Here is a 27,962-nt window from a genome sequence, read left to right on the forward strand (position 1 = left end):
GCAGGAGAAACTAAAATATATATCAACACTGACATCCACTTATCTCACCCCCATTATTATTAGCAAGGGAAGAAGATAAATACATTTTCCAAATATACTGTAAAGGCTGATTGGACTCTGTCTGAAAGATGAGTATTTCCAGTGGGTCTTTGGAAAAATAACATAAAATTTCAAGTGATTAACAGTAATGCTTCTAATTAATAACATTTTATATAACTGGAATAACTAATGCGATTTACTCACTTGGACTCATGTAACAAACCAAGTGGGTAACAAGACATGGTTGGTGTCTTCTAAACACCACTTATAGAATTAAAAAAAAATCAAAATATAGTAGTAATTGAAGAAAACCACTCAAGTCCAGTTAATCAAATTTATTCACTCTTGATGATACAACAGATGTTATGGTGTAATGGTAAAATAATTTCACAACACACTCATTAAACGCAGGCCTTCACCACAGTTTATCTTGTAAATTTAAGAGTAAAGTTAATGGATTTACCAATCTGCTCTGGAATGTCCAAACAGAGCAGCAAGCATATAAAGGTCTAGAAGGTAAAGTACACCAAACTAAATCAATGAGCTGGCTTCATAAGTGTATGAAACATAAATGAAATTGACACAACATCTGAAGTTTAGATCAATTGTGCTAAATGTCCAAAAGGAAAAATTAAAATCTAGAAATGAGTACATAAAGCTTGAAGTACTCAAAAGGCACTTCTGGCAAGAATGAGTGTTATAATATGGGAAATATATTTAAGTGTATTTACAGATGTCAGTATTCATGATTGAAAATCAACAATGACTATTTATTATATCACCTCAATATTAACAGCTATTTACCACTTCAGATTGTCCAAAACATTTCCTTGTTCTTTCATTCTCATATTCATACAGACGACATTAGTCCTCAAATATATTACAGGCTATCTACATTTAATTTTAAAATACAATATTATAAAGTTAGGGGGAAAGCAGCATTGAAGTCAGCAAGCGTTTTTTTTTTTATTCCCTTAAGAGATGTAGGTCTTCAGCTTCTGTGTAATGGCACCACAGCAGATTGGGCACTTGCTGAGTGACTTTGAACACTCAGCGCAACTGACCAGGTGACCGCATGGGATGAAGACGATAGAAATGTCTCTGTCCATACATATTTTACACTGTTTTTCCCTCTGGAGCTTCATCAGCTTCTCCAGTGGGTTTTCATCTGAAAGAAAGACAGACGGGAAATATAAGAAAGATCCAACCCTGGTTGATCAAATATTACAATCTCTGCTGCTCAGGCTTTGCTTTGTGTAGTCAACTATAGTATTTGTTAATGCCACGAATAAGCCTCAGGATACAGGAGGTACAGTACCTGGCTTCTCTGTCTCTGTAGTATCACTCTCGTGTGAATTGTTGAGGCAATCCTCCAGAAGTGCCTCCAGGCTGGAGTAGCCTGAGCCTGTGCGACTGATCTTCTCCAAGATGGTCTTTTCCACCTCACATGGATTTAAACCCATCTCTACGGCCTTCTGAGCCATGGCCGACCGCAGTGCCTCTGAACACAACCATGAATCATCAGTGTACACAGCTACACATTTTATCCAGTTACATTAATTCAGTTTGATACAGATTAATTCATACTTTCGTTATGTTTTGTACTGATTTTGTAAAATAAAATATTTACCATTTGTTTTTCCAGAAAATCCATTCTGATGACTTGAAGTCTGGAAACAAACATGATCAGTTATTTTCAGTACGATTTAAGTAGACTAAAAGGCTGTGAGGCCACTTGTTGATCATGATATGTCACAGACAACATAAAGTGATTTTGTCTGGAAAATAACAAATGCACACCAAATCATTTAGTTTCAACACTGTCACTGTTTTCATGTTTATTAAGCTGGACGGGAAATGATAAAGTGATCATGTGTGTCACAGGATTGTATTCGTCAATGCAGGTGAATGGCTCTCTCTCTCACTCACTCACACACTCACTCACACTCACACACACACACACACACACACACACACACACACACACACACACACACACACACACACACACACACACACACACACACACACACACACACACACACATAAGTAAATATATTTTTGTTTATATGGAGGATGAGAAAATCGGATTATTTAGCAAAGTCAGGAACATAAACAGTTTTTTAAGTTTACTGAAAGCTTACAGCTCCATTTCGTCGTGGGTCTTGCAGCTGGATGCTGTTGACAAATTCTGGTCCCTTTTCTGCCAATAGGAAGCTGCATCTGTTCAAATAAAACATGTAATTGTATTAAAACAAGAGTATATACCTTGGGATCCCAAATTTTCCCCATTATGGGCAAGACTTTTTGAACCAATTGGATATGTTGAAATAAGTGAACATCAGCGTTGCACTTACCCAGGGTAGTGTTTTGCATGCTCTTCCCAAGGGTCTTCCTCCGGCTGCCAGGCCTTCAAGCCTCCACCACAGCGGAAACACAGCACCCTGTCTCCTGTCTCTGTAAGCACAGACATAATGTAGACATGCTTGCTTAGCTATGATCAACTACCAAAGAAAATGCTAATCACTCATAGTTTTCAAATGTTGCCTAATCTTTCTCTGGTCCCAATATTCCCCTTTACTCAGACAACTGGCTCTACCTGTGCTGTAGAAGCCAGCTCTGGCGAGTCTGTCGTGATCGATCGGGTGCTGGACACCTGCAAAACTACCAAGCCTCTCCTCAAAACTGCCCATAGGGACGCGGGCGTGTTGGTGTTGTCTACTGCCCAACTCCTCCTCTATACCCCCCTGGAATGGGATGTTGCCCACATCGTGGCCAAGGATGAAGTAGCAGCAGGGATAATGTTTGGTATGCTCTCCCCAGGCAGTGTCCTCTGGTTCCCAGGCACCCAGCATGCCACCACAGCAGAAACACTGCACCCGGTCACCCTCCCCCAGGTAGTAGAGGCCAGCTTGGGCCAGATCCTGGGGTCGCACTGGTGCAAAAGAGGGCCAAGAAGAGAAGGTCTGAAGCCGGGCCTCCTCGCTCCTCATGTGAGGAGCCATAGGGTAGGTGGACTCATCAACCACTGATCCCGTTCTCAAACGATATTCCAGGTCTTCTGTCTCAGCATTGCAGATGGAACCGGGGTTCAAACTGGTGCGGTGGGAGCAGCTGAGAAACGTGCAAAACGGGGAGACCTGTAACAGGAGGATTGTATGATTTTAGCTGTAAAAGAACATTAAAAAGTCAATCACATTTGTTTTATCACTGCTCTCATGATTACCTCTTTATGCCTCTCTACAGGTCTGTCTCCACTGTGCCAGTTTTCCACAGTCCGTTGACAGCTGAAACAGCGGACCCGGTCGGCCGGGCCAGTGAGGTAGAACCCAGCCTGGGCCAGCCTCTCTGCTGGCACCTGCTGGGCCAGGCTGGAGCCACGGAACGAGTCTAGACGACTGTTCAACAGGGAGAAATCAGCACAGTAATCTGACTCCAAATTACTGTCTTGCCTGAGATCACACATGACAGAAGTTTCTGAGTGGGACCAGTTGATGGACAGAATATCTGCAGATAAAACAGAGAGACAAAAGAGGTTGTAGATGTAGAAGTTAAGCAAAGTCTGAAAAGGGTCAAGTCATATCTGAAATGTCCCATTGTGCTGTCCTAATTTGCAGGATAAAAGTAATCAAAATAGCTAATGATCTCCAAAACATGATCTGTGGAGGGTCACTGTGCCTTTAAGAGAAGGAGCCAGACGCGATCACATGGAGGCTCTGGATATCCCATGTGAGGGATGGGCACCATAGAGGCTGGGTTAGGTACACACAGAGTACACAACAAAGTGTGTATACTGTGGCAATCCAACCACACCAGAAAGTGACAGTTCGGCATGCATTCATAATCAGATGGAACTCATACAATACTTACGAAATGCAATCAAAAACATCAGCATAAGGGATGTGTGTTGCAACTCCTTATAAAGTAATACTTCATGGTTAAGCATGACACTCTTCCACTTGTACATATTTTCCAAAAGGGTGGAACCGGAACTGTACTTCTGTCACACAGCATAAGGATTTCTCTATTAATTGAAGTACATAAACTGTATTCTCAACCCAGGAAGGATACAGTTTATACTTTAGACTTTAGTGGAGGTATGTTTATTTCCCCCAGAAACAATGTATGGAGGGACAGATGTAAACTAAACCAAACTTAATCAACATCAATAAGGTGTTATCACATCTTTAAACACAGGACGTGTCTTGTAACCACATTGTGCAACTATTCATTGATCCGTTGGTACAAATCTGATTCACAGTCATCCAGGTCATAGTATCTTCTGGTATCTACTGGTGTCCACACTTCATTGAGTGGAGCGGCTTGTGATCTTTAAACTATGTTAAACACATCGATGTGTTTTCCCCAAACGAACATATAACATGTTATAATATAATTATATCATTACAGCAAATCAAACATAACCAAAAAAATAAAAAATATTGACTCTAAAAACAACAATGTTAAGTCAGGCATTTTTTAAAAGGTGTTTGCATTTGATATTTAAACTGCTTTGCATTAAGTTAGACTTGCATGCAATGACATCCATCTCCATTTAACGTTACACTAATATCAATTGTTGTATCAACAGAAAACACGTCCCGCAGCTTTGCGTTCTACCAGCAGCGATCTGTGGGTAAACACGAGCGAAACAGTGACAGCGGACACTGAATTAGCTCAGTGACGTACTTTCAGTTTTCTATAACAAGTGAGTGCAGTGTGAGCTCGTGAGGTTAGAGCGCCCCATCTGCACTTTGATCAGCTCTCCACAGCTCTACTAACGATACGTTAGAGAGCAGGAATACTAGATGTCATCTGACGCTAGCGACAGACCTTAGCTAGCTCCGTTAGCCTAGCTATTCCACATTAGATCAAAAAGTTACTCCAGCGAGCAGAAAAGGCAAAACTTGAGTTGAATCGTGGTCATACTTTACAGGCAGTTCTTCGGTGTTTGGTTTCAGTCAGTCCCGGAGTGACCACCGCCCACAGGAGAGAGCGAGGATCGAGAGAAGTGTTTATATTATATGACCCAGCGTCCAGGAAGTGGAAGCAGCGCAGTGAGGAACTGAGCACGTTCCCTTGCGCGCCCCCAGCTGACCGCCATTGTGACGTCACTGAAAGTAGAGCCTTCCGCCAGCTCGGTGGATAAAACCACGTCTTCCCTTTTAGTTTTATTCATCATTAACATTAATGATGTCTTACCTGCATGACATTACAACTATACGTTAATGAATACAATATGTGTTGTTGTACTGTACGTGTACAACTTAGTTTTTTGACTTGAGTAGTTTTAATTTAGATTTTTTTTAAACTTCATACTCCATTATACTCCAATACATTACAAGGTATATTGCAATTTCTTTAATTGCCTCAAATATAAATTAACTAATAAAATAAATAAACTCATAAACTCATAAATGATAAAAATGTTGCTTAGAGATTAATTGATAAGTAACACATTTTTCAATAGTATAATATATATACGCACACTAATCACGCAATACGGTCCACGCCATCAAGTGTAGAGCACACGGTAAAAATTTTAAGTAAATCGAATTAAAGTTGTAAAACGAGGCTTACCTCCTTTTGGCAGTAAGTGGTGCCATCACTATCACTACATAAAGACGAATAGATCTGTTCAGGTCAAAAACACTCTTGTTTCAGATCATAAGAACAACAGAATCAGTGATGGGTGTGGTTAGGTGTGGTGTGAATTTAGCTTTGTCTACCTGTCAACATTCCTAAGAGTGATCTCACAGGGTACTTCTGGGGCACACCTGCATGTTGTTGTGCAGGCTGTTCTCATCCAGGTTTCATAGGATATGCTACGAAAAAGTAATGCACTAGAATTCGTATTAAAATCCACGTAATTGTGAGTGAGGAGGCTGGAGACATGTGACCTCTGCGCTTCTGTCTCTCTCCGTGAAAACAACAAACATGGCGGACATTCTTTTTATTCTTTATGGGAAATTCAATATTGTCATCATTTAAATTTGAAGCAGAAAATTAGCATTTTATTTTCATAATCTTCTTTCAGATCTTCTGATCTTTAGTCTGTTAGTTTTTGCAAAGACTTTTATCGGATTTCTATTGTTGTTATGGACGCTTTCCTCACTGTCGCCATAGGCCAACACTCACATATAAGGTGACCACAGAATAAAACGGGACCATTAAGTGAACCGTGTGTCGTAGATGGGTACTTTGTGAAGCGGCCTGGAGCTCTTTGGAAAACTTTCTCCTCAGAATGACAGCTAACCGCTAGCATGGGCGTATTGGTCAGTCAAGCCTAAAGGCCATTGGCTAGAAACAGGCATGAAAATGAGTGATTGACTGGGTGACTGGCTTGCTGTGAAACAGGACATTCAGCAGTTGTTAAATCACACTTTCAAGTTCACACCCCAGGCTACAGTTCTGGTTCCAGAGTCCCCACTTTAGCTCGCACTCATGAGCCGTGCTAGCAGTAGCTTTACATATTTTCATCACCCATTTCAGTGTAGCTCTCCATTAATGGCTATTCTTAGGCAGAGATTTTCACAATACACTACATAAAAAAAGTGTAAATAGGAGCTATTAATAAAATGAAACAATTAAAGTAAACAGGGATCCACTGTACAGTGGCAACACAGTGCCCATTTGCTGGATCCACTGATTTCATGTCTAACAAATAAATAAATCTCAAAAAAGTTGTTAAGAGGCTGAACACCGTTTCTTTTATTATGTCATTTTTACAACGATTCAAACTTCATAGAAAACAGGCTTCAGTGTTAGACAGCGCTTAGTGCAGGAGAGTGTCTGCACAACTTCTAACCCCCGGTCTGAGGAGCTGTTCAGTTCAGTCCAACTTTCCTCCCTGATGCCGGCTCATCTCTCACCTGTTGCACATCTGAATGTGTCACGCCAGGCTGCTCAAGGGGGACTGACTGAGATGAGAATACTTTATATTTAACATGGCAATGGTGGGGATTCAAGCTGCAATATTTGACTTGTTGATCAGTAAACACATCATCCCTCCACGATCCGACGAAGTATGTTACCCAGACCACCCTTTGCCATCTGGAGTGGGGTCTTCTCCTCTTTGTTCTCGATGTAGATGCTGGCTCCGTGCTCCACCAGTAACTTGGCTGCTTCCACGCGCTCCTCATCGCATGCCAGGTGGCTGGTGGAAAAAAGAATGTATACAGAATCGCAAATGCAAGAATACTTGTAATATACATAGTTCCTTGTGCCAGAAAAACTTATTCCCACTTACAGTGGTGTGTTGCCCTGTGAGTCCTGGATGTTAGTTGAGGCACTCTGCTTGAGGAGCAGCTGGATGAGGCTGTAGTTTCCCTTGGAGGACGCTCGGTGGAGGGGAGTAGACTGATACTTGTCAGTGACATTGGGGTCTGCTCCACTTTCCAATAACAGCAAGGCGATCTATAAAGAGGGAAATTCCTGCTACTCATAAGTCATTGGCAAGTACCCAACTTCAGGGTTTTTCCTTTTACATGAAACACCCAATTCCAGTTTTAGGGGAAGCCACGGTTCGTACCTCAAAGTTTTAACCCAGTTTAGGAAGTAAGAGTGAAACTAGGATCAGAGTCTCTTATACGACAGGTAAAACTGTGGGTGAAACAATGTCCAATTAATCCCAAAATGAGATATGTTTCTTAAACGTGTAGAAAATGTAGTAAAGTTATTAAATCCAACAAACACATTCACAATTCAGATGTCTAATTTTATTGTGACTTCCTGTAGTAAATTGTGACTTCCTGTAGTAACGTGTGAGTCGTTTTCTGTGGCCTGATTCCATAATACTAATGGTATCCGGTGCATTATTATAATTGTTGCAGTTAGGATGCAATCATTAAACTGTATGTGCTTTAATGTCTTCTATCAAAAGGAAGTGATGTAATATGCGGCCAGACAGAGACCAATCAAACTTCCTCTTTAAAAGGGGACATAGCATGCCCATTTTACCACAAGTTGACATGGTTCCTTGGGGTCTTAATGAAATGTCTGTAACATACTTTGGTCAAAATACCACAAGGATCATTTAAAACAGCACCCTTTTTACCCTGTCTAAAACAGGGCCAAGGCCATGTAGGGAGACTCCCACTGTATCGTGACGAGAGAGTACACAGGAAGCTCATTCGCAGTCACTCAAGCATGACGTTTCTGATGTAGAGGAACCATAACAAAATGCGCGAGTGGGTTTTTTCCAGAGTTTCTGGGTTGGTAGACATGCCAGATACACAAATTAACGTGTAGAAGCACTACCAAAGTGGAATTTTCATAATATGGCCCCTTTAAAATAACCACTGCCTAAAGAAAAGTATTTATAACCTGTTAGCAATGTGCTACCTCTAGATTAATATTGATACATGTAAATATATATATATATAATGAAAATTCACTCATTATCTACTAGGGTTGCAAAGGGGCGGAACATTTTCGGTAAATTTCCGGAAACTTTCCATGGGAAGTTAATTTTTTTTTTTAACCGCAAATTAAACGCTGAGCAATAAAAAAATAATTCAAAACTCTATTTTAAAGATGTATGGAATGCAGCACACGCTGCACGTTGAATTTCAACCCTGCACTGTGCATTTCTCCATCACATGTGCAGATAATTCCCAGCATCCTGCACACTACAGCAGGGCTATTGAGGCCACACTACTGCATTAGCCCAAGGACTAGTCAGGTAAGTTTTGATGATATTACTGGGGAAAATATATAAGCATGCTGATTGAGGATTGTTCATCGGTTCATCTAGCCTATTTCTATTCATTTATCCATCAATTGCAAAATATTTTTAAAGACGATTCCAATTGTTTAGCTAACTATTTATATCTCTGGCATTGCATTAGTGTTTTTTACAGGCTTTTTTCTCATCTTATTCTACAGAACAATGCCACGTGCACTATCTCAGGTGTGGAGACATTTCACCCCAGCCAATGTAGAAGGAAAGGCTGTGTACATTTGCAAATACTGTGCAAAGACCTATGTTAAGAATGCCACAAAGATGCAGAAGCATATAGTCAAGTGCTGATGGTCACTTCTGATGGACTTTTAAGGCTTAAAACACAGTGGAAATTACCTTGTTTGGAGTCTAATGTGAATGTCGGGCTTGCCGACACTTGGATGACATCACACGAGCAGTATAGGTGGGGTTCCTCATTTCTGTTTTCTCATTTTAAGTGTATCCCACTTTAATTATTAAACCATGATCATGATGATGTAGGATATTATTTAATTCTAAACAAATAATAAGGGATAGCATCTAATCAAAAAAATAAAAGAGTATCAGTGGGTATTTCCTGATAAAGAAGCTTCTGTTCAGCGCTGATTATGCTATAACTATGCACCAATAGAATAATGCAATTGATTTGACTTATTACTGTTCTATAATATAAATTATTAACTACATTGTCAAAGTGATAATTCTAACTAGATAACGTAATATAAGTTTAAAAAATGGTTGACACAACCATTATATAAGTTTCCTAGAGGCCAAGGTGATGTCATTAAGTGTCTTGTTTTATCTGATCAACAGTTAAAGATTTTCTTGTTAGGAAAAGGCAAGATTTTGTTTTTCCTATTTGAGAGGATTGAACAATAGAATGTTAAAGAAAAATACTGTAGTTTCCAACAACTGTTCAGTTCATTGAATAAATTGATAAGTCATCAGGTCTAAATGTATGCCTACATTCATATAGAAACATATTGGAAATATGAAAGACTAAAATATGATAGCAGATACATTTATAGAGCCACTTGAACAGACACTACAGAAACATTACAAACATTCACCATTACAAGTATGGAGTACAGTCATGTGGCATCATGAGGCTCAAACCATCAGCCAATATTACTGCGACATGTGAACCTTACCTCATATCTGTCTTTAGAGGCAGCATAGTGCAGCGGGGTGCATCCATTTTGATTAACTGAATTCAGCTGAGCTCCTTTAGAAATCAGAGATCTCACTATGTCTTCTCTGCCTGCAGATGCAGCAATGTGAAGAGGGGTCCATGAAGCCTGGGGAGTAAAACATCCCATGTGGTCAGTTCCCTTTTCAATAAAATAGATAACTACCACAACTAAATAGCTTACCCTAGTGTAAATCATAATGTAACCCAAAAACCAAGTGTTAAAAACTAAAAACTGAAATTTCAGATTTACAAAAGTAAACAGATCTATTTGATAAGCCTCTACAAGCTTTGCACACCGACATTTAGGCAGTTAATTACTTCCGTCCTCAGATGTGCATGCATGTTCATTTTAACAGGTTTCTCCACAGATATATGGAAATTAATTCTGGGATTTGGCTGCACCATTTAGGGGCTTGCATATTTTTTTCCTGGCTGTATGCTTCAGGTTGTCATATGCACTCTGGAGCAGTTTTTCCTCTATATTCAGGGGAATTCATTCTTCACTTCATTCTGATTAATCTCTCTGCCCCTGCTGAGAAGCCCCCCTGTAGCAACATGTGTCACTGTTGGGATGACATAGTGCTTTGAGTTCTGCACCAAAACTTCAATATGTGTCTCATTAGAGCGGGAAATACTCTTCCTCATGCTCTGAGACTCTTTGTTGTTCCAGTTCACAATAATTGAAGCAGGTGAATTGATTTTATGAATTTGCTGTCGCCTAGACCTCCTCAGTTTCATCACATGTCTACAGAGAGCTCCTTGGAATTTCCTGGCTTGACGTGCAGAGTGAATTGTGGGACATTGTAGGTAGGGGTGTCTTTCTTAACTATATCGGACCGAATTCAATTTACGAGAGTTGGAATCCTATCAAGTCAGAGACACATCAGGTAGAATAAAAACAGAGAGTTAGACACATAACTGAAAGATTTGAGTACATTTCTGAATAATATTTTTATGAATTTAGTGTTGATAGATGAGAAAATAGATAGTTTTGCAAGAAGGGAAGGGGTCTGTATATGTTTAAAAGGCTCAGGAGTTAGAGCTGCGCATTCACTAACTAGAAAATTGGCTGTTCTATCCCAGTTGCCCCCATTCTGCATGCTGCAGTGTTTTTGGGAAAGATCCTGAACCCTGTACTGGCAATGTGTGATTGTGATGTGTGGTAGAGAAAGTACTTCACATAAACACACTGCATGAATGTGTGTGGATTGGTGGATGGCAAAATTATACTGCAAAGTGCTACATGTGGTCATCAACACTAGAAAAGCCCCATTTAAATACAGACTTATATGTTATAGTATACTACACAAAGCATGCTTTATATTGCTATTGTAAATAAAGTTTACTCTTTACACCACAATTTCAGTTATTATTGTAATTCTAGATTAAATTATAGCGTGCATCTGTTGTATTGAAGGGACAGTTAACCCCAAAAGGGAAATTCACTCATTACCTACTCACCACTATGCCAATGGGGACTCAAACACTTCACCCACCCCACCATCGGCATAGTGGTGAGTAGATAACGAGTGAATTTTCCTTTTTGTGTGAACTATCCCTTTAAGTGTGATTTATCCACCTCCATAAACAACAAAATGACTGCTGCATCTTCCTCTTCGTTTAACACAGACAAACAGCAGACCATTTAACAAAATGAAATGTGTCTACATCATCCTGCAGATTGACTTCCACTCCCAGGTCGAGCAGAAACTCCACGATGTCGGTGTGTCCGGCCGAACAGGCCCAGTGAAGCGCGGTCCTCTGGTCCTGGAGAAGAACACACAGCATTCACATGGGGTGTGTCGTCATCTGTGTTGTTAACAGCAGCAGGTGATCTGCTTTCTTACCTGGTCCGTTTTACAGGCGAGCGTCTTATCCGACAGGATGCTCTGTTTTAGCTTGTCAAACTGTCCCGTGTAGGCGAAGTTACACACCTCCACGTTTGATACGGACCCCGCCATTCTTAAATAAACTTAAAAACAAGGAGGAGGAACAGTGTCAGCGCCTCTTCTCTCGTTTCTCATTTGAACTGGAACAGGAATGACTCAGGAAATTATTAAGTCTACTTCCGGGTTATTCCTCTTCAAGTTAAAATACCGTATTTCTTTCTTCTTCTTTGGATCAAGAAGCCTAGACTGCCTTCTGCTGTTTGTTATTAAAAGTTCTTTTAACGGTCAATTTGTATTTTCTAAACTTTATATCTATGGCACCTTTAAAAACACAATTACAAGGTACCTAACAAGTTAAAAATGAAGAAATTGAACGTTAGGTAATAGTTAAAAAGCAAACTAAAAAGCTATTTGAAGATAGATAGACAGACAGATAGATAGATAGATAGATAGATAGATAGATAGATAGATAGATAGATAGATAGATAGATAGATAGATAGAATTATTTATTAATATCACTAAATTGAAGATTATTGTATTATATATGTATAATATATTATTTTTATACAAAATGTTATATTAAATATTATAGAATAATAGGATTATTAAAATCAATGTAATGTAGACTAAACATAATTAATTATTTCATCTCCCTAGTGAATGAAGAAGTCTTAAAGAGTAAGGTAAGGTTTTCTCAATTAGATTTGCTTTCTCATTTAGAGCATATCACCCTATAACACACACCATCACATAAACCAAATTCTGTAGAAAATAAAGGTAATGGAATATAAAATAAAGGAAAATAAGGTAATGTAGTACAAGGAATTAAAAAAAAGAAATACTGAAGTAAATTGCAAGTTCCTCAAAATTGTGCTTTTATGTAAAGTTAATGTAAAGTTTATGTAAAGTTTATGTAAAGTTTATGTAAAGTTAAAAGTTAAATATGCTATCCACCACTATTAACCTATTCATTTAACTAACTGAAGTGTATTTAAAGGCAAGTATTTTATTTTGATAGGTGCAGCTGGTGACCGGAGGAAGTCATACATGCGCCAAAATGGCGGAGTTAGCTGTAAGTCAGTAAACAAGAAAACCTCCTAACGTGATAATAGAAAAATATTCTCCTCATTTTGTTTCTCACTATCGTTCGCGTCTGTTCATCTGAACTCATGGCGAGTACGCTGGTAAGCTCGAAGCCCTCGCTTTATACTGAAATCTACCCTGCTAACTTAGTGTGCTGCTAGCTTGCTAGTTTTCCCAATGTGCTCCTGCTTTACAATGACCAATGAGTTGACTCGTGTTCCGCATTTACATGTAAGTTCATTTGTCCCTGTAGGACTTCAGGACCCACGTGGACCAGTCCTGCAGGTACTCAGAGGAGTTTGTCAACATTTACTACGACTGCATGGACAAGAAAAGGAGGGTGGGTACTGATCACGTTCTGTTCTGTCCATCGGGAATCAATTCTGTGGTTATTAAAAGTGATACATGGTCAATATCATCATGTAGGTAATCGGATGTGACAGTATTGTGTGTGTATTAGACATTGATTACCGATATGATGAGGTCATTATCAGTATTGGTATTGCATAGTTTTGATCAGATTTTAATTTTGATTTGGCAAAAGAAACCACTCTTTCATATTCTATATTTAATAGAACAGATGTTTTTGGATTGTTTAAATGAATACAATAAATGTCAATGACATGGACATAGCTAATATTTTGTAGTCAGTCTGACAGGTGTTGGAGGAAGTTATGTTTTCATATATATATATATACACACACTGCTCCAAAAAATTAAGGGAACAAATCACACATCAGATCTTGATGAAAGAATTATTCAAGTTGAAAATCTTTACTGATGTACATTGTTTGAGTTGTTGAGATCAAAATGACATAACAACGGTCAATGGAAACCAAAATGGATTCAAAACCACACCGAAAATCCAAGTTAAAAATTGAAATCACAGGCTGATGGAACTCATAATGTGACTCAGTAGTGTGTATGTCCCCTGCGTGCCTGTTTGCACTCCTGACAACATCTTGGCATGCTCCTGATGAGTCGGAGGATGGTGTCCTGGGGGATCTCCTACAGTCTGTGGGGGTACTTGGCAACGTCGGCACATTGATACATTGTGTCCCTCAGGTGCACAATTGGATTTAGGTCAGGGGGAATGTGAGGGCCAATCAATGACATCAATGCCTTCTTCATCAAGGAACTGGCCACATTGTCCTGCGCCAGGAGGACCCTCCTGTAGCTCTTTGGCCCAGGACAAATTTCCCTATGGGACAATAAAGTACATTTGATTTGATCTGAACCCAGGGCCCACTGTACCAGCATAAGGTCTGACAATCGCTCTGAGGGTTTCATCCCGGTACCTAACAGCAGTCAGGGTACCGTTGGCTATGACATGGAGGTCGGTGCGAACCTCCAAAGATATCCCTCCCCAGACCATCACCGACCCACCGCCAAACCAGTCGGTCAGAGATGGATGCTGCTGGATGATGTTACAGGCAGCATAACGTTCACCACACTGTCTCCAGACTCTTTCACACCTGTCACAAGTGTGTAAACCTGCTCTCATCTGTGAAGTAACTTTCATTTGCACCAAGTTCAACTGACTGAGGTTATTCTGTGTCGATTAAGTGTATATAAAGCAGTGTATATAGATTTGCAGCAGCCTGAATCAGCTCCACATTGCAGAGATTGAGCTGAATCTGGAGCACTGTTTACGCTCTATATATATTATTGCTATTTTATATTTTCTTGTTTATATACAGTGTTTGCTTATTTATTACTTTTCCCTGATGTATCTTGTCTTTTTTATGAAGATTGAACTCAGTCTGCTTGAAATATCTCTTTAGCCTTTGTAAATTAAACAAGAGCTCTTTGTAATGGATTGATTTATTCAAACCAAAGGCTAGGAGGACTAAAGAGCTTTTAATTTCAACGTAGAACGGAGCAGCACCATGTCTGCATATTTGTCACATTTCTGCAGTAATCCATTTTAAGGGATCCTTATCCAAAGTGTTTATTTTTTACACGTCAAAAATTATCTTATCTGCTACTGTATATTTGTTTTAATGTAAAGGCTAATACTGACTATATGAGAACTGATCCAGTGTTGGTCGGCTTTTGGTTGATGTCATGTGGGTTTTTTTGTCCTTAACTGTAAATATTAATTTTCTCCTGTGTCTCAGAACTTGACCCGACTCTACCTTGACAAGGCAACGTTGGTGTGGAACGGCAACGCGGTGTCAGGACACGATGCTCTGGGCGAGTTCTTTGAGTCGCTGCCATCAAGCGAGTTCCAAGTGCATACGCTGGACTGTCAGCCAGTTCACGGTTAGTGGGACAAACAAATATTTAATCAAAGTAAAGTGTGAACACATATCTTCCTCCATAAATTAAACATGATGATCCTCCACTGATCCAACATCAATCTATTCTTTCTTTATTCACAGAACAAGCGACTCAAGGCCAGACGACACTGCTCGTGGTCACTGGTGGGACCGTCAAGTTTGAAGGGAACAAACAGCGTTTCTTCAACCAGAACTTTCTACTGACAGCTCAGGCGTCGACCAACAATGACCAGCCTGTTTGGAAAATCGCTAGTGACTGTTTCCGATTTCAGGACTGGAACAACTGAGGGCTTCTCCTCGTCTACGCCTAACATTTGAACAGTCAACAGGCAGAACACTGATAATTGATATGCTGTTTTTGTTTACTTTTTTGTAATAAAATAAATAATAGGCCATGCCACAGATTACGAAAAGGATGTTTATTTTTCGAAATGTTGAACAAGGCATGTGATCAAAATGAAGTAATAAATACAAACAGGATCACTGTACAACCATCTTTTAAGTGACTGTCAATGTCTGCGTCCATAAGTGTTTAATGACAATTCATCAGCACAGTACTTTGAAAAATACATAGAAAACACAAATAATTAAATCAGACTTAACTTCAGACGTTTAGATACCAAATTGTGCAAGAACTTGTCAACTGAGGTAAAGTACAGACAGTATTACAGTATGCCAGTTCCGACTACAGCTAATGCTAGAATAGCTACGAGCTAAAGCATTTTAGTAGTTAAGCATGCTTGCACTTAAATAAATATGCTTCTCTACAACTGTTAGGACAGAAGCTCTTTCTATACAAGCGACCCATTATTTCCCAATCTTACATATTGAAACAATAGTTTACTTTATCTTCCTGAGTCATGTATGTTTACACATTTTGGTCTGAACGTTCTGGATAGATCCAAACAATAAGTGAATAAATAAAACAATTGGAAAGAAATAAGCAGACACGATTGTTACCCATGTCAGTATCTCTTGGCGAGGAAATATTTTTCCTTAAGCCCCAAGTAAACATTAACCTGGCAGTTAAGCCATTTTTGTAACAAACACACAAACTATTAGTTTTATATATATATATATATATGCCACTTATTTCTGCTTGACTACACAAGTACTGCAGACTGAAGGCACAGTAACAAAAGTACTTCAACTTTACAAGAGCTTAATGAGAGCTGCTGATTACAGTTAAGTTTTCAATGGAAGTAACAACAAAGCATCGGAAGTATATGGAGGACAGTGGTACTTTTTAAAAACAACAAAATTGTGTGCCGAATAAGTTACGTGGATGGCAGCTGTGAGTTCTCATGGTTTCAAACCTTTCTGCGGAATAAGCCACTCTAGTGCATCTCTCTTAAAATTCATAGTCTTCCAACACACGAGAATAAAAAAAAGCAGCACATATTGATCCGACAGCTACGACTATTTACAGCATTTAGCTTTTTTTGTCCGAGACACTTTTCATTTGGATGTCTGTGGTATACACATGGCATGAAAAACTAAACACCGGTGCCAGAAACAGTTTTTGTAGATCAGAACAGTGGTTATGGTGATGAGTGGGACTCTTGGGTAAAGAGTTATTTGCGTCCGTACATTCTCTCTATTTGGGGGAGATAGTGGTTCTTAATCTCTTTCCTCTTCAGCTTGAAAGCGTCTGTGACAAGACCAGTCTCTGGGGTCCATGGCTCGGGACTCAGGTGCACCTTCACTGGAATCTCAAATCGTTGGAGTTTAACTGGAGGAAAAGGAAAAAGGAACAGATCAGTGATGCTCACTCATCTTTTTTTTTTTTAACCAAAACATTGGTACATAAACTAAAGCCGAGATCACACTACACAACTTTCAAAGTAGTCGGACTGCTCTGCGGTTCACACTACAGGACTTGCTGTCTTGAGATCGAAAGTCTTCACGACTGACTGTCGTTTAGCGGTCAGACACAATTTTTCATATTCTGTTACAGAATGATACATCAAGCTGGAGGAGGTGAAACGCCTCAGTTGACATCAGTAGTAAAGAACATAGAGCGGCTGGGGACATATTTTTCAGTCTGAACCCATTTTTAGACATGTGCAGTGTAATAAATTAGAGGGCACCTCACCACTTCATGTTCCTTCACCACCTTCACCCTGTCATGTGCTGTAATTGGCTGGAGTTGATTGGGGGTTACGCCAACTAACTCAATTTTCAGCAGGCTGGACAGCTCTAATCTCTCTCTAATCGATAATGATTGGCGACTGTCAATCAATCGCCAATCAGGGGCTTTTGTCTGTGTCTGGCAAATCCAGCTGAAAATCATGTAGCATGAACTAGGCTGAGAAAATGTCAGAGGTAAAACGTATGGACAGAACTAAACCTAATAAAAAGACTCTGTCAGCTCTTACTGTTGGCAGCAACGGCCTTGATCTCCTTCAGAACTTCCCTCTCCATTTCGGGGTGAGTGCAGATCTCCTCCCATGATCCCACGATGCTTCTCTGTTTGGCCAGCTCCGTCAGCTTTTTCTGGTTGGGAACCACAAAGCTGATCACGTAGTTCTGCTCACTGCGAAGAGTAGTAGTAGAAACAAAGTTAATAAAAGTCATTCTCAGTACTGAAAGTGTTCAGTTTGAACATTGAAAATAATTACGATAATTAGTCAGAGTGAAATTGAAAACTTTGGGATGTGCTGATAAAACAATGGACGTAGGCACAGAAATAAAAGCACTGATTAACGATGATGTTATTAACATTATTATTGATCAATGATAAGACATACCTCACAAACCATCCACTCTCTCAACTCACATACAGAATAAACTGTTATATGATTTTGGAAGACAAATAAACTATCAGCGATTGGACAGTACATATCTTCCAATAGAACTTAAACCGATGACAATCGGTCCTAATATCAAGATATATATGCGTACACATGAAGGACAAGTCGCATGAATAAAAACCCTGTCTGTGTCACTCAGAAACAAGAAAGATTCATATTATTTAACTCAATTATATATTTAGAACCATATCTGCTGTGCTGGCCATTGAGGACAGGGTTTATAACTAACTAACTCTAACCTTAATAACTAGGTTAGACATACAGAATGAAGCACATACTCATGATGTTAAAAGATTGAGAAATCAGACACTTATTCCTTTAACTACCTTCACAAAAGCTTAAGTAGGAGTTCAAAAGAAAGTGTTGAAAGAAGCTGAAGTGTTAATTTAACTGTATGATTTGAGTTGATTGGAAGTTAAAGCACTGAGAGGAGTTGAAATGTAAGTCAACGCATAGGCGATGTATTCAGTGGAAGTGGACGTCCTGAAAGAAATCCTTGACATATCAATGTATGAACTGAGAGGTGTCAGTTTAAGTGTTGGCTCTAGTGTGAGCACTCGCATAATCATCATCATCACCACCACTAGAGATGAAACGGTGTGAAAATCTTAAATCACGATTATAGAGACCAAAATTATCACAGTATTATTCAAATGTGCTGAAAATGTTCAAAAAGAACTGATAAACACACTGATGTCATTTCAACAAGTTCAATTAAAAAAAATAATGTATTTACTATCAATAAAAATAATTGGTTAGCACCAACACCGTATCAAATGTTCAATATTAACATTAAAGAAAGGAGGCTGTAGCTTGCTAAAGGATCTTTTTGTTTTTCACTAAAATCTTCCAGTAATGCAGGTTTAAAAAAATCCTTTAATAATAAATCAAATGTGCATACAAAAACAACAACTATTATGAACAAATTATGTGTAGAGCATGAGCAGCTTGTGCGGTTACTGTACCAACCAAATCACCACGGTTATCATAGTAATTTGCGATTGAAACGGTACAACTGTCAGGAATTTTACAACGGTATTGTGTGAAAACACTAACCATTTCATCCCTTAATAATCACATGCAAACTCACTTTAAATATACCCACTAAAAATTATCCACAGTCTTTTCCAAATGTGTTATATTTACAGAAACTCAATATTCTAAAAGGATTATCCCAGATTATCCTCATTGAAAGTCTGTTTCAAGCATGTCCGACATTGCACCATTTATATCTACCCTGAATCTCTGATGTTAGGGCAAAAGTGCTCAACTATGAGCAAAAGTAGCTTTAGTTTATGAACATGAACAGAGACATCTCAAAAAATATATGACGTTTGTCTTTAGAATAATGAAATCTGAGTACAATAGATTAAACACTGGCATCAACAGAGCATATATGGATATGTCATATAGAGGCTTTATATCATTGGTCAGTTCAGTTGATACATGAACACTCAATTCCTCTCCCTGAGCTTTGTTTATATCCTCTGTAGAAGGTGTATTGAGATTTTGCAGGGTGTTTTGCAAAGTGAGAAAAGCGAGAGATGGTTTGACCTCATAACCAACACTGATCATGTTCTGCTGGTTTAGCGTTTAGAAAAATCGGAGAAAAACACCTAACATGTCGTGCAATTATCTGATCATCAAAGTTATTCACATCCAAATGAAACACAAAAAACACTGCAATACACAAGACAAGGAAATGTCAGGAAAATAAAAAGACAGACAGACAGACAGACAGACATCTCTGCATTTATCAGTAGGATAAGGCTGGAACAACTTTCTTACCTGTTGGCGTAAGCACAGATGTTGTCGATGAGGAGGCCGTTCTTCAGCGCAGACTCGACTTTACCCAGAGACACGTACTCCCCGGCCTGCAGTTTGACCAAGTCTTTCTTGCGGTCTAAATGAGAATATAAGAAAGTCCTCAACAGTGCTCTGGTATCAATTGCAAACAGCCAGTCATGAGTTACAACCACATTGACTGGATATTAGAGCAATGACATTAAGTATGAAAGGAGCGTCTTTCACAGACTCAATCAGATGACAGCCAATGCGTCTAAGTTAAGTGATTTTTTAATACAGGGAATAAGCAGAACAAGAAAGGAATCACCGGAATAAGTAAGTGATGAAGTATTTGAAGGAATGTACTGTCCCCTCCAGGACTACAAGAACGATAAGGACAATTCCTTTGTTTCTGAGTTTTAGATAAAACGATGAATAGGAGACAAGAATCTAGCTTTCATTTTCTGGTCATTTTCATCTAGATGTGGTAAAGGAGTAAGGACACAGAACCTCTTTGTCTGAACCCAAAGGAATTGGTCTTGCCGGGGGACTGTAAACAGATTAAGGGTAGAACATACTGTACAGTAGTGGTGGTCCATGAGCAGCTTGGAGGGGAATCAGATCTATGTCACTCACAGAGCCATTGACAGTGACAGGAAAAGCTCTACAAATACTTGCTATAAACTGATCTCCCAAATGTTTAAAACCATTTATATTCTCGTTTTCTAAAAATATCTGAAACTATCTCTCTGCTTACAAACAGTCTCTCTCCTCTCACTGTGATATTATTATCATTAGTAGTGGATTTCCCTTGCGTGGGATCAATAAAGTTTATCTTATTACCAGGCATGATTATGTTGCAGATGTTCAGAAATCAGTAAATATTACAGAGGTCCTTCGTCCTGATCACATCTGTTGGTGTATGTCAAGCTATTTTACCATTTTATCAATAGAATTATTATCTATTGGTTAGAAATTCCAAGCCAACAATTCCACAATGTCATTTTGACTTGCAGCAATTCTGATAAAGATCTCTACAGCTCATTTTGCTCTAGTCACGGTGTTAATTCTTGACAACAATTGATTTCCTACCAGTAGAAAGGGTGGACACCCGCGACCTTATTACAACTAATCAACTTTTACCATGGAGTTCTACAGCTATCTTTAATTAGGTTTTAACATCTTATAATTCCAAGTCAACATATACGCAAACTTATTTGGACCAGTTGCATTTCCAAATAAAGTTCCTGACTGGATTTTCACTCGTCAGAAAGATGGGTCTTGTAATCAGCAAATTCTTACTAGTGACAACGTGCAATATGAACAGTAATATGCAAAAAAGGGCACACATCTGAAAATACTATCCAAATTAGGAAACATATCTGAAAAGAATACGCAAACTAGGGTCAGATATCTGATAGGAATATGCAAATTAATACAACATATTCAAAATGGTTTGTTTGTCAGACCTTTCTGAGATGGGAAAATCTCATTTCTACAGGTCACCATGTTTTTTCAACATGTGGAAATCAAACTGTATATCTCAAATTTGTATTATGAATAGTTATAAAGGAATTACTGTAAGCAATAATTAAAATATATCTTTCAATCAAAATGATCGTTTTAATAAGATTACGAGTCAGCCCTACCGCCGTGAGGGTACATCCATTTCGCCCTCAGTCTATATTATGTACACTGACGTATGTTGTAGCCGGCAGGGAGAAACTATATTACATCATACAATTATCTGCGTGTGAACATCTTAAATTTGATGTGAAGAATGAGGCTATTGTGAAGCATGGACAACAGAGAATTCCCCTTCTATGCAAACTGAATGTTTTTTCTGTCAGGCCTGTCATCCTCTGTCATTTTAAGCAGTCTTTTTTTTTATCCGCTGGTTTCACAGACAAATGTTTAGTTTGAGTAACTGGTTATACTGGATATACACACCCACTATTTGTAGACAACCATCTGGGTAAATCTCTCCTATGTCCCCGGTGCAGAACCATCTCTGCCCTTTGTCATCCAGGAAAAAGTCCTGATTTTTGCTTTCATTCCTGTAGTAGCCCATGGTAACGTTGGGACCACCAATCAGGATCTCCCCTCTTGGGTTTGGTTTGTCTTTGCTGGTGTAGCCACCTGAAGGGAAATATAAAGAATAATTACCCTGCGATTATTTGATTACTTCTCATTCTGCACTGTAGGTACGGGATGTAAACACGTTTTTCAGACGTACCTTTAGCCCAGTCCCTGAGCTTGACCTCGCAGCAAATAAGAGGAGCTCCCACACGACCAGTGCTGATGTCCGCAACTGTATAACATAATATTTGAATGACACGTTATAGATTTGATTAATTCCAACCTTTATTCCTTCCTCTTACTCTCCATTTTAAATCCCATCTTACCCTCTGTGATGGTGCCTGCTCCACAGGTCTCAGTGAGGCCATAGCCCTGACCCACTGGACAACAGAAACACACGTTCATAAATCTCTGAGTTGCTGGGGAGAGGGGCGCTCCTCCCGACAACATCATCCTCACCCGTCCTCCCAGTAGCTTCTTGACTTTCCGGAATAACAGGCTGCAAAGACAAATTACTGCGCGTTAGATTTTTAGGCATAAAATAATCAGATTTCCCCCCAAAAATTATAATTATAATAAAAGCACTGAGGGACAAGTAATGGTTCTTACGCATTGCAGATCGGTGCGTCATAGCCATTCTTGATCTGCCCCAGTTTATATTTGTAGCCCAGTGTAAACAGCGTCTTCTGAATGAAGTTCATTTCCTGCACTTTGCTCATCACATTCTTGTTGATGCGATCCATTATTTCCTTTTTTTGGGAGAAAGCAAAGAATGTATTTATACATTTGACGATGAGTAGATGAAAATAAATAGATAGTACATGTAAAACTGAGCAAAAAGGACATGTTTGTGAGTAGTTGAAACACGGAAGAATAAAACACAGGATTCTTACTGGCACAGCTGCCATTAGGGTGGGTCTGAGAATTGAGCTGTCTCCTTTACTTCCTTTCTTTATCTTAGTGGACTAAAGAGAACAGGAAAAAAACATGGTTACTTGAGACAGCAACAATGATGAGGCTAACTGCACTGAAGTAGTGACCACACTCAGGTACCCAGGTTATAAAGAAATATAGTACAGACATTGGCAGACACAACAGGAGTACAACGTACAATGATCTGGTGTCGGTGCTGGGTATTACCTGGTCTGACAACGTCTGCGGGGATGAGTAGCCGATCCGACAGCCATATGTGACGCAGGAGATTTCAGCTGTCATTTCCAGAACATGAGCCAGGGGCAGATATGCTATGTAGGTATCATTGGGCCTGTAGGAACACAGCAAAAAATGTAAAAGTTAGAGCCAAGAGCCGCTACACTGATTCTGTTTTCCCCATTTCACAATAAATATCTTTGACTGTGGTTCTCTCTTTTTTTTTTCGTTTCTGGAAACTGATTTACACAAGAACATTACACTGTTATCTACATGGGTTTTTCAAAGCCAATGCTATTTTACTTGGAAAATATTTAAAAAAAAGAGAGTTTTGGAGAAAGCTTTTTCTCAGTAAGAGCTGTGAAGCCTGTAATGGAGAATGCTACAATAAACCCTGCTGTGCTCACCATACAGTATCCTACAAATAGATTCTGACCCCGACTGAAACTCACCCAAGTCCAGGGATGCGCTCACACTGTCCCGTCATTCCTGCAATCAGGTTTCTGTGGACTATCATGACTCCTTTGGGTCTTCCTGTGGAGCCACTGGTGTACATCACTACAGCCAGATCAGTGGGCTTGGGCTTCACAATAGCCTTCCCCACTGCAGGACAAATAAACAGGTATTGTCTTACACTGTATGTGAGAGATATTTCAACTTGGAATTGGACAAAATAAAAGCAGAGCCAAGGTGAGTCAGAGAAATGCCCACCGTTTTCAGGCAGTGTGCCGAGCTCCAGTACGGACTCCATGCTGTGGATGGAGATTCCTGCTGTGTAGCCTTCTGTGCTCACTTTCTTCTGGTCCACGAAGATCACATGCTTCAGTTTTGGGGTGTTTGGAAGCACATTCTGGACAGAAAGAGAGGACTGGTATCAAAACAGCCAAATAGATATCTAATATAAAAAAGATGAATTTCTCGCTCCATATCCACTGACATCATCTTTACAGTAAGCAGGTGCCTGCTTAAAAATGATCCTCTGGAAGAAGTTAGGAATTTTGCAGGTTGATTTGAGATAACCTACACCATGAAAATCCTTGATTGAGCAGTAAAGAAACAACAAGCTCCAAACTAAGTCAAATAACCTCAAATAACCAAACTAAGTCAAATAACCTGCTGTGAGCAGCTCTTTACAAAACTAGCTCCTACAAAGATTTGTTCTGCCCACAACTGATGATGCTAACCACTGGAAAACCAGCTGTGAGTATCATCGTCATCATTACTACCATCAGACGCTTTGGCAAAGAGAAGCAGTACCAGCCATTGCATTAGACAGTTCAGTGAGACATACAGTATCTGTTTAATAATTCAATATTACCCTAAAAGGATGTTGTAAAAATTGGAAATACCCTCAATGGGAAAAAGCTGTCCCATCGCTGATATTAAGTATTTTACTACACATAACATTATTTCCTTTTGATCCTCTTTTCTGATACCAAATTCCTGATTCTGTGAAAATGCAAGAGTTTTAATCAAATCAATTCATAGAGATAATTTAGAGCACACTTTCTCTGCCATGACACACCACATGTTGTTAAACCTAGATGGACTTGCTTGTAAATACCAGCATACAATACCATTACAGAACATTAATTAATGTATTATGTCTCCCGTCCAGTTTATATACATACTGATACTGTGTGAATTTGTCCATAGCATCTTAGAAAATTGTAAGTTAAAGACACATACAATCCACATTTGCCTCCATTGAAAGTTTGAAATTAAATAATAATTTTAACCCCAAATGATAATTTTCTGATGATTTATTCAGGTTTGATCATTTAACTCAAAAGGAGTGGTTCTGATCATGTACTGTAAGGGATTAACTCACTTTCAGTTTGGTCTCCAGCAGTTCCGCGCTAGTAACTAGATGTGTGACACCAGTCTCGTTCAGGCCAAATGCAATCGCCTCCTCTCCCAGTGTGGCGTAGAATGTCACCACTGTTGTGAATACAAAGGACCCATTGAGTAAAAACAAACCGCACCTAATACATCATCTTTATTTTGTACTTGTACTGTGCAAACTGGAAATATCCTTACATGGGAAATTGCGCCTGAAGCATGTCTGGGCAGTGATCATCCACTCTGCTCTGGTTTCACAGAAGATCGCGATGGTGCTTTTGGGCTGTTGCCCGAGAGCAGCCAATCCACTGCCAAACCGACTAACGACACTGTCCATCTCACTGTAGGACAACCATTTGTACCCCCCTAAGATCAGCTAGGAGGAAAAAAAGATTCAGTTGCAACATCAGACATTTTTATCCTCACACATATCCCTCACAAAAAGAATTTAAGTGAAGGGAATCCTTACCTTTTTAAACACTTTACCAGTGGGCTGAATCTCATTCTCCTCACTCAGAATTTCTCTGGTGCCGAGACAATCTGCTTCTCCAAACCGCTGCACGGCGTGGTCAAAGAGCTTATCCAGCGTGTCCTTGCCTGGTAAGTCCTCCTTGGCCAGGCATTCGAATTGGTCCACACAACGGTAAGGTCCCTCGGCGAGGCCTGACGTGGAACGTGCCTTTACTCGACTGGACAGAGATTTTCTTTCCCCGGCGCTGGTCATGTAGTACCAGGGCAGGAAGGATAGGACGGAGTACAACCATACCACAAGGTGGATTGGAAAAAGGAGGATAGACTGGAGCACTGAGTCTACCTGGAGACCCATGCTGGATTTCCTGCGGGCCTATGTAGGGGAGGGAGATGACACTGGTCCCAAAGGTGTTTGACGTGTGAGAGGAGAATTGTGTCAAGAAAGGGAAGCCTTAGGACGAGAAATGCCCAGAATTGAATGTCCAACAGGGTCCTACAACTGTAGTCTGAAACAATTTGGTCCACTTTCTATCAGATGTTACACCTAGAATTTGGAAAAATGAAAATGCCATCAGAAAAAATGTATTGATCATGGGGTAGCATTAAAAAGCATTGCACAAGTCACAACTCAAAGCAAAAAGTATTCATCTTCACCCCAAATATGACTCACCAACAGCCATCTGGAATAGGGAGTTGGTTAATGTGGAAAAAAGAAAAATAGCCACCTGACGAAACAGCCTATCTGAGAGTAATTTAAACCAATCCCCTGAAAATCTCCTCTTACGCTCAGCAGGACCTTCCAACACTGACGATGAACTAGTTCCCTCAGCACCGATCACACAATCCCCTTCCTCCTTGCTCTGCTTCAAACAGCCTCTGTTGGTCTGTCTGCTTATAAAGCTACTTATACAGTACATGAGAACCTCCTAGATGGGTGTGTTCCAACACTCTCAGGACCCTCCCACGTGGGGTCCAAACACCTGTCTGTCTGTTTCGATGTTATATGAGAGGATTACCGAGTAGGATGAAGCAAGGTGGTTGAGACGTGGGGTGGGACAACACCAGTCTGGCCACTTCCCACTGACCACAACCCCCCGTGTTGCGTGTGCTGTTATGCTGGAGAGGATGGAGATACTGGATCAACCAATGACAGTACTCTGGAGCATCACCCCACTGCCTATGAAAGGCCACTCTAGGTCAAACTCAGCTGGCTTGTCACCTCACAGCCTGGGGGGGTAGTGGAGGAAGGAAGCTGTTATAACTGAACAAACAGCGTGTTGGTATCTTAACTCGCTTTGAACATCAAAGGACACACTCTACACGCGGACACACGGACACACACAAACAGCTGAAAACACGAAATGCACTGGGTAATTATAGCCTACAGCTGTCACGTGGGACCTTCTTCCATGTCACATAAACTGGTGTAGAAAATGATTTCCCCGGCTACATCGGAAAATCTGCTTTCTTGCTCGTGGCTATCCCTGCTACAGACTACATGATACAAAATATGAAGTGCGACGTGCATTGACGTAACTGGCCCTCCTTTCCCGGAAGGCATCACTTCGACACACTGTGATTAACATTTCAATGAATCATGGCTCCAGCCCACGTCACTAGTGCGCGTGTGCGTGAGGCATCTGACTACACACGCCGGGAGATGAACAAAGGTGGCGTAAAAAAAACAGGGGGAATTACGGGAGTTTAAAACAAATCCAGCACGAAACAGACTTCAGACGAGGTGAATAAACTAACAGGTTATAATTCGCTGATGTGACAATGGGGGGGCTGAGCGGGATGGCGCACACGCATTCATTGAGCAACCGACGGGTAAAGTTGATGAACGTCCGCCACCGAGGATGATGCTAACCCCGTTTTCAGCCGCGCCACCACAGATGAGCCCTAAATCAAGCTAGTACCAGATAAATGGTGGCAATGGGTTGACGGCGGGCGGCTGGAGAGTGACGCCCTGCTCCTCTGGCAGCCCTGCGGCGCTTCTTCTTACCTTGAGAACGGCAGCCGGCGGAGGAAACAGTCGTGTCTCAGTCTGCCTCCCACAAATGACCGAGAGTTACCCCTCGTCACAAAACACAAACCCGGAACTACTACGTCATCTGATTCCATATTTCTGGACCAATCAGCGACCGCAGCGGTTTGGCCCAGTTCTTCTTTTTCTGTGCCTCACATCCGCTTCATTCGTCAGCACTGGTGTTTAGAACAACTGTCTCTAAAATGTGTTATATTATAACTATATTGTTTTAAATCGTTATTCTAACATCCTTTAATCTCAATGCAGTAATCCTACTCATAAACACATTTAGATACACGTTTATATATTTCTATAATAATGATGACGACATAAAAATGTCAGTAATGCAATATATATGCACATATATTAGTATTCCCCATACTTGTTATTATCGTCTTTATTCTTCGTTCTTCTTCCTCAAATTTCGTCCGTCGGGAATGGTGTGACCTGTCTTTTCTAAGACTTTCGCCAAACTGCGAAAAACAGCGGAATTTGTTTTAATAGGAGTCAATGGAAGCCTTCATCAGAGGAACGAGTGACTGCGTCACAGTGGGAGAACGTGGAACCAGAACAGCCCTATATCATT

At 40.0% G+C, this 27,962-nt stretch overlaps 4 protein-coding genes across 8 annotated transcripts; 1 reads left to right on the forward strand and 3 right to left on the reverse strand.

Moving 5' to 3' along the window:
- Positions 1–359: 359 nt before the first annotated feature.
- LOC118111884 (X-linked inhibitor of apoptosis) lies at positions 360–5,707 on the reverse strand. Of its 3 annotated transcripts, none has more exons than XM_035160651.2 (8): positions 5,620–5,707; positions 3,266–3,546; positions 2,639–3,179; positions 2,397–2,496; positions 2,184–2,262; positions 1,670–1,709; positions 1,358–1,540; positions 360–1,207 (listed from the first exon to the last, which is right to left on the reverse strand). In XM_035160651.2, exons 2-8 carry the CDS (start codon positions 3,503–3,505, stop codon positions 1,014–1,016), a joined length of 1,377 nt encoding a protein of 458 aa, XP_035016542.1. In that variant the 5' UTR covers positions 3,506–3,546; positions 5,620–5,707; the 3' UTR covers positions 360–1,013. The 3 variants fall into 3 exon arrangements, with proteins under 3 accessions (XP_035016542.1, XP_035016541.1, XP_035016539.1); XM_035160650.2 differs by lacking the exon at positions 5,620–5,707 and adding an exon at positions 4,974–5,170; XM_035160648.2 differs by lacking the exon at positions 5,620–5,707 and adding an exon at positions 4,969–5,166.
- A 1,019-nt stretch (positions 5,708–6,726) lies between these two features.
- psmd10 (proteasome 26S subunit, non-ATPase 10) lies at positions 6,727–12,013 on the reverse strand. Its single transcript, XM_035160652.1, has 5 exons — positions 11,801–12,013; positions 11,622–11,720; positions 9,913–10,059; positions 7,289–7,455; positions 6,727–7,195 (listed from the first exon to the last, which is right to left on the reverse strand). The coding sequence occupies exons 1-5, from the start codon at positions 11,912–11,914 to the stop codon at positions 7,042–7,044; spliced, it is 681 nt and encodes a 226-aa protein (XP_035016543.1). The 5' UTR covers positions 11,915–12,013; the 3' UTR covers positions 6,727–7,041.
- Positions 12,014–12,866: 853 nt separating this feature from the next.
- Positions 12,867–15,704, forward strand: nxt2 (nuclear transport factor 2-like export factor 2). The gene is made up of 4 exons (XM_035161480.2): positions 12,867–13,027; positions 13,180–13,266; positions 15,047–15,191; positions 15,311–15,704. The coding sequence occupies exons 1-4, from the start codon at positions 13,013–13,015 to the stop codon at positions 15,493–15,495; spliced, it is 432 nt and encodes a 143-aa protein (XP_035017371.1). The 5' UTR covers positions 12,867–13,012; the 3' UTR covers positions 15,496–15,704.
- acsl4a (acyl-CoA synthetase long chain family member 4a) lies at positions 15,613–27,472 on the reverse strand. Of its 3 annotated transcripts, XM_035161478.2 has the most exons (16): positions 27,353–27,432; positions 26,364–26,574; positions 25,346–25,891; positions 25,075–25,252; positions 24,866–24,975; positions 23,746–23,884; positions 23,487–23,637; positions 23,026–23,149; positions 22,779–22,850; positions 22,495–22,634; positions 22,212–22,384; positions 22,043–22,117; positions 21,757–21,945; positions 19,810–19,924; positions 17,587–17,744; positions 15,613–16,940 (listed from the first exon to the last, which is right to left on the reverse strand). In XM_035161478.2, exons 3-16 carry the CDS (start codon positions 25,700–25,702, stop codon positions 16,783–16,785), a joined length of 2,139 nt encoding a protein of 712 aa, XP_035017369.1. In that variant the 5' UTR covers positions 25,703–25,891; positions 26,364–26,574; positions 27,353–27,432; the 3' UTR covers positions 15,613–16,782. The 3 variants fall into 3 exon arrangements, with proteins under 3 accessions (XP_035017369.1, XP_035017368.1, XP_035017370.1); XM_035161477.2 differs by lacking the exon at positions 26,364–26,574 and having other exon boundaries at positions 27,353–27,472; XM_035161479.2 differs by lacking the exons at positions 26,364–26,574; positions 27,353–27,432 and adding an exon at positions 26,018–26,281.
- Between the last annotated feature and the right edge of the window lie 490 nt (positions 27,473–27,962).

This window comes from Hippoglossus stenolepis, chromosome 7, assembly GCF_022539355.2.
Source record: "Hippoglossus stenolepis isolate QCI-W04-F060 chromosome 7, HSTE1.2, whole genome shotgun sequence".
NCBI classification, from domain to species: Eukaryota; Metazoa; Chordata; class Actinopteri; order Pleuronectiformes; family Pleuronectidae; genus Hippoglossus; species Hippoglossus stenolepis.

Bases quoted from the DNA above. Each gene is read 5' to 3' on its own strand.
- psmd10 (XM_035160652.1), bottom strand. From the start codon at position 11,914: ATGGCGGGGTCCGTATCAAACGTGGAGGTGTGTAACTTCGCCTACACG. The intron at 11,721-11,800 runs GTAAGAAAGCAG...GTTCTTCTCCAG, and splicing joins TCGCCTGTAAAACGGACCAG to GACCAGAGGACCGCGCTTCA. The intron at 10,060-11,621 runs GTAGACACATTT...TTTACTCCCCAG, and splicing joins AAGTCAATCTGCAGGATGAT to GCTTCATGGACCCCTCTTCA.
- LOC118111884 (XM_035160651.2), bottom strand. From the start codon at position 3,505: ATGTGTGATCTCAGGCAAGACAGTAATTTGGAGTCAGATTACTGTGCT. The intron at 3,180-3,265 runs GTAATCATGAGA...CTCCTGTTACAG, and splicing joins CTGTAGAGAGGCATAAAGAG to GTCTCCCCGTTTTGCACGTT. The intron at 1,208-1,357 runs GTACTGTACCTC...TCTTTCTTTCAG, and splicing joins TACAGAGACAGAGAAGCCAG to ATGAAAACCCACTGGAGAAG.
- nxt2 (XM_035161480.2), top strand. The intron at 13,267-15,046 runs GTGGGTACTGAT...CCTGTGTCTCAG, and splicing joins GCATGGACAAGAAAAGGAGG to AACTTGACCCGACTCTACCT. The intron at 15,192-15,310 runs GTTAGTGGGACA...CTTTATTCACAG, and splicing joins GGACTGTCAGCCAGTTCACG to AACAAGCGACTCAAGGCCAG.
- acsl4a (XM_035161477.2), bottom strand. From the start codon at position 25,702: ATGGGTCTCCAGGTAGACTCAGTGCTCCAGTCTATCCTCCTTTTTCCA. The intron at 25,253-25,345 runs GTAAGGATTCCC...TTTTCCTCCTAG, and splicing joins CTGGTAAAGTGTTTAAAAAG to CTGATCTTAGGGGGGTACAA. The intron at 22,385-22,494 runs GTAAGAACCATT...TTGTCTTTGCAG, and splicing joins GACGCACCGATCTGCAATGC to CCTGTTATTCCGGAAAGTCA.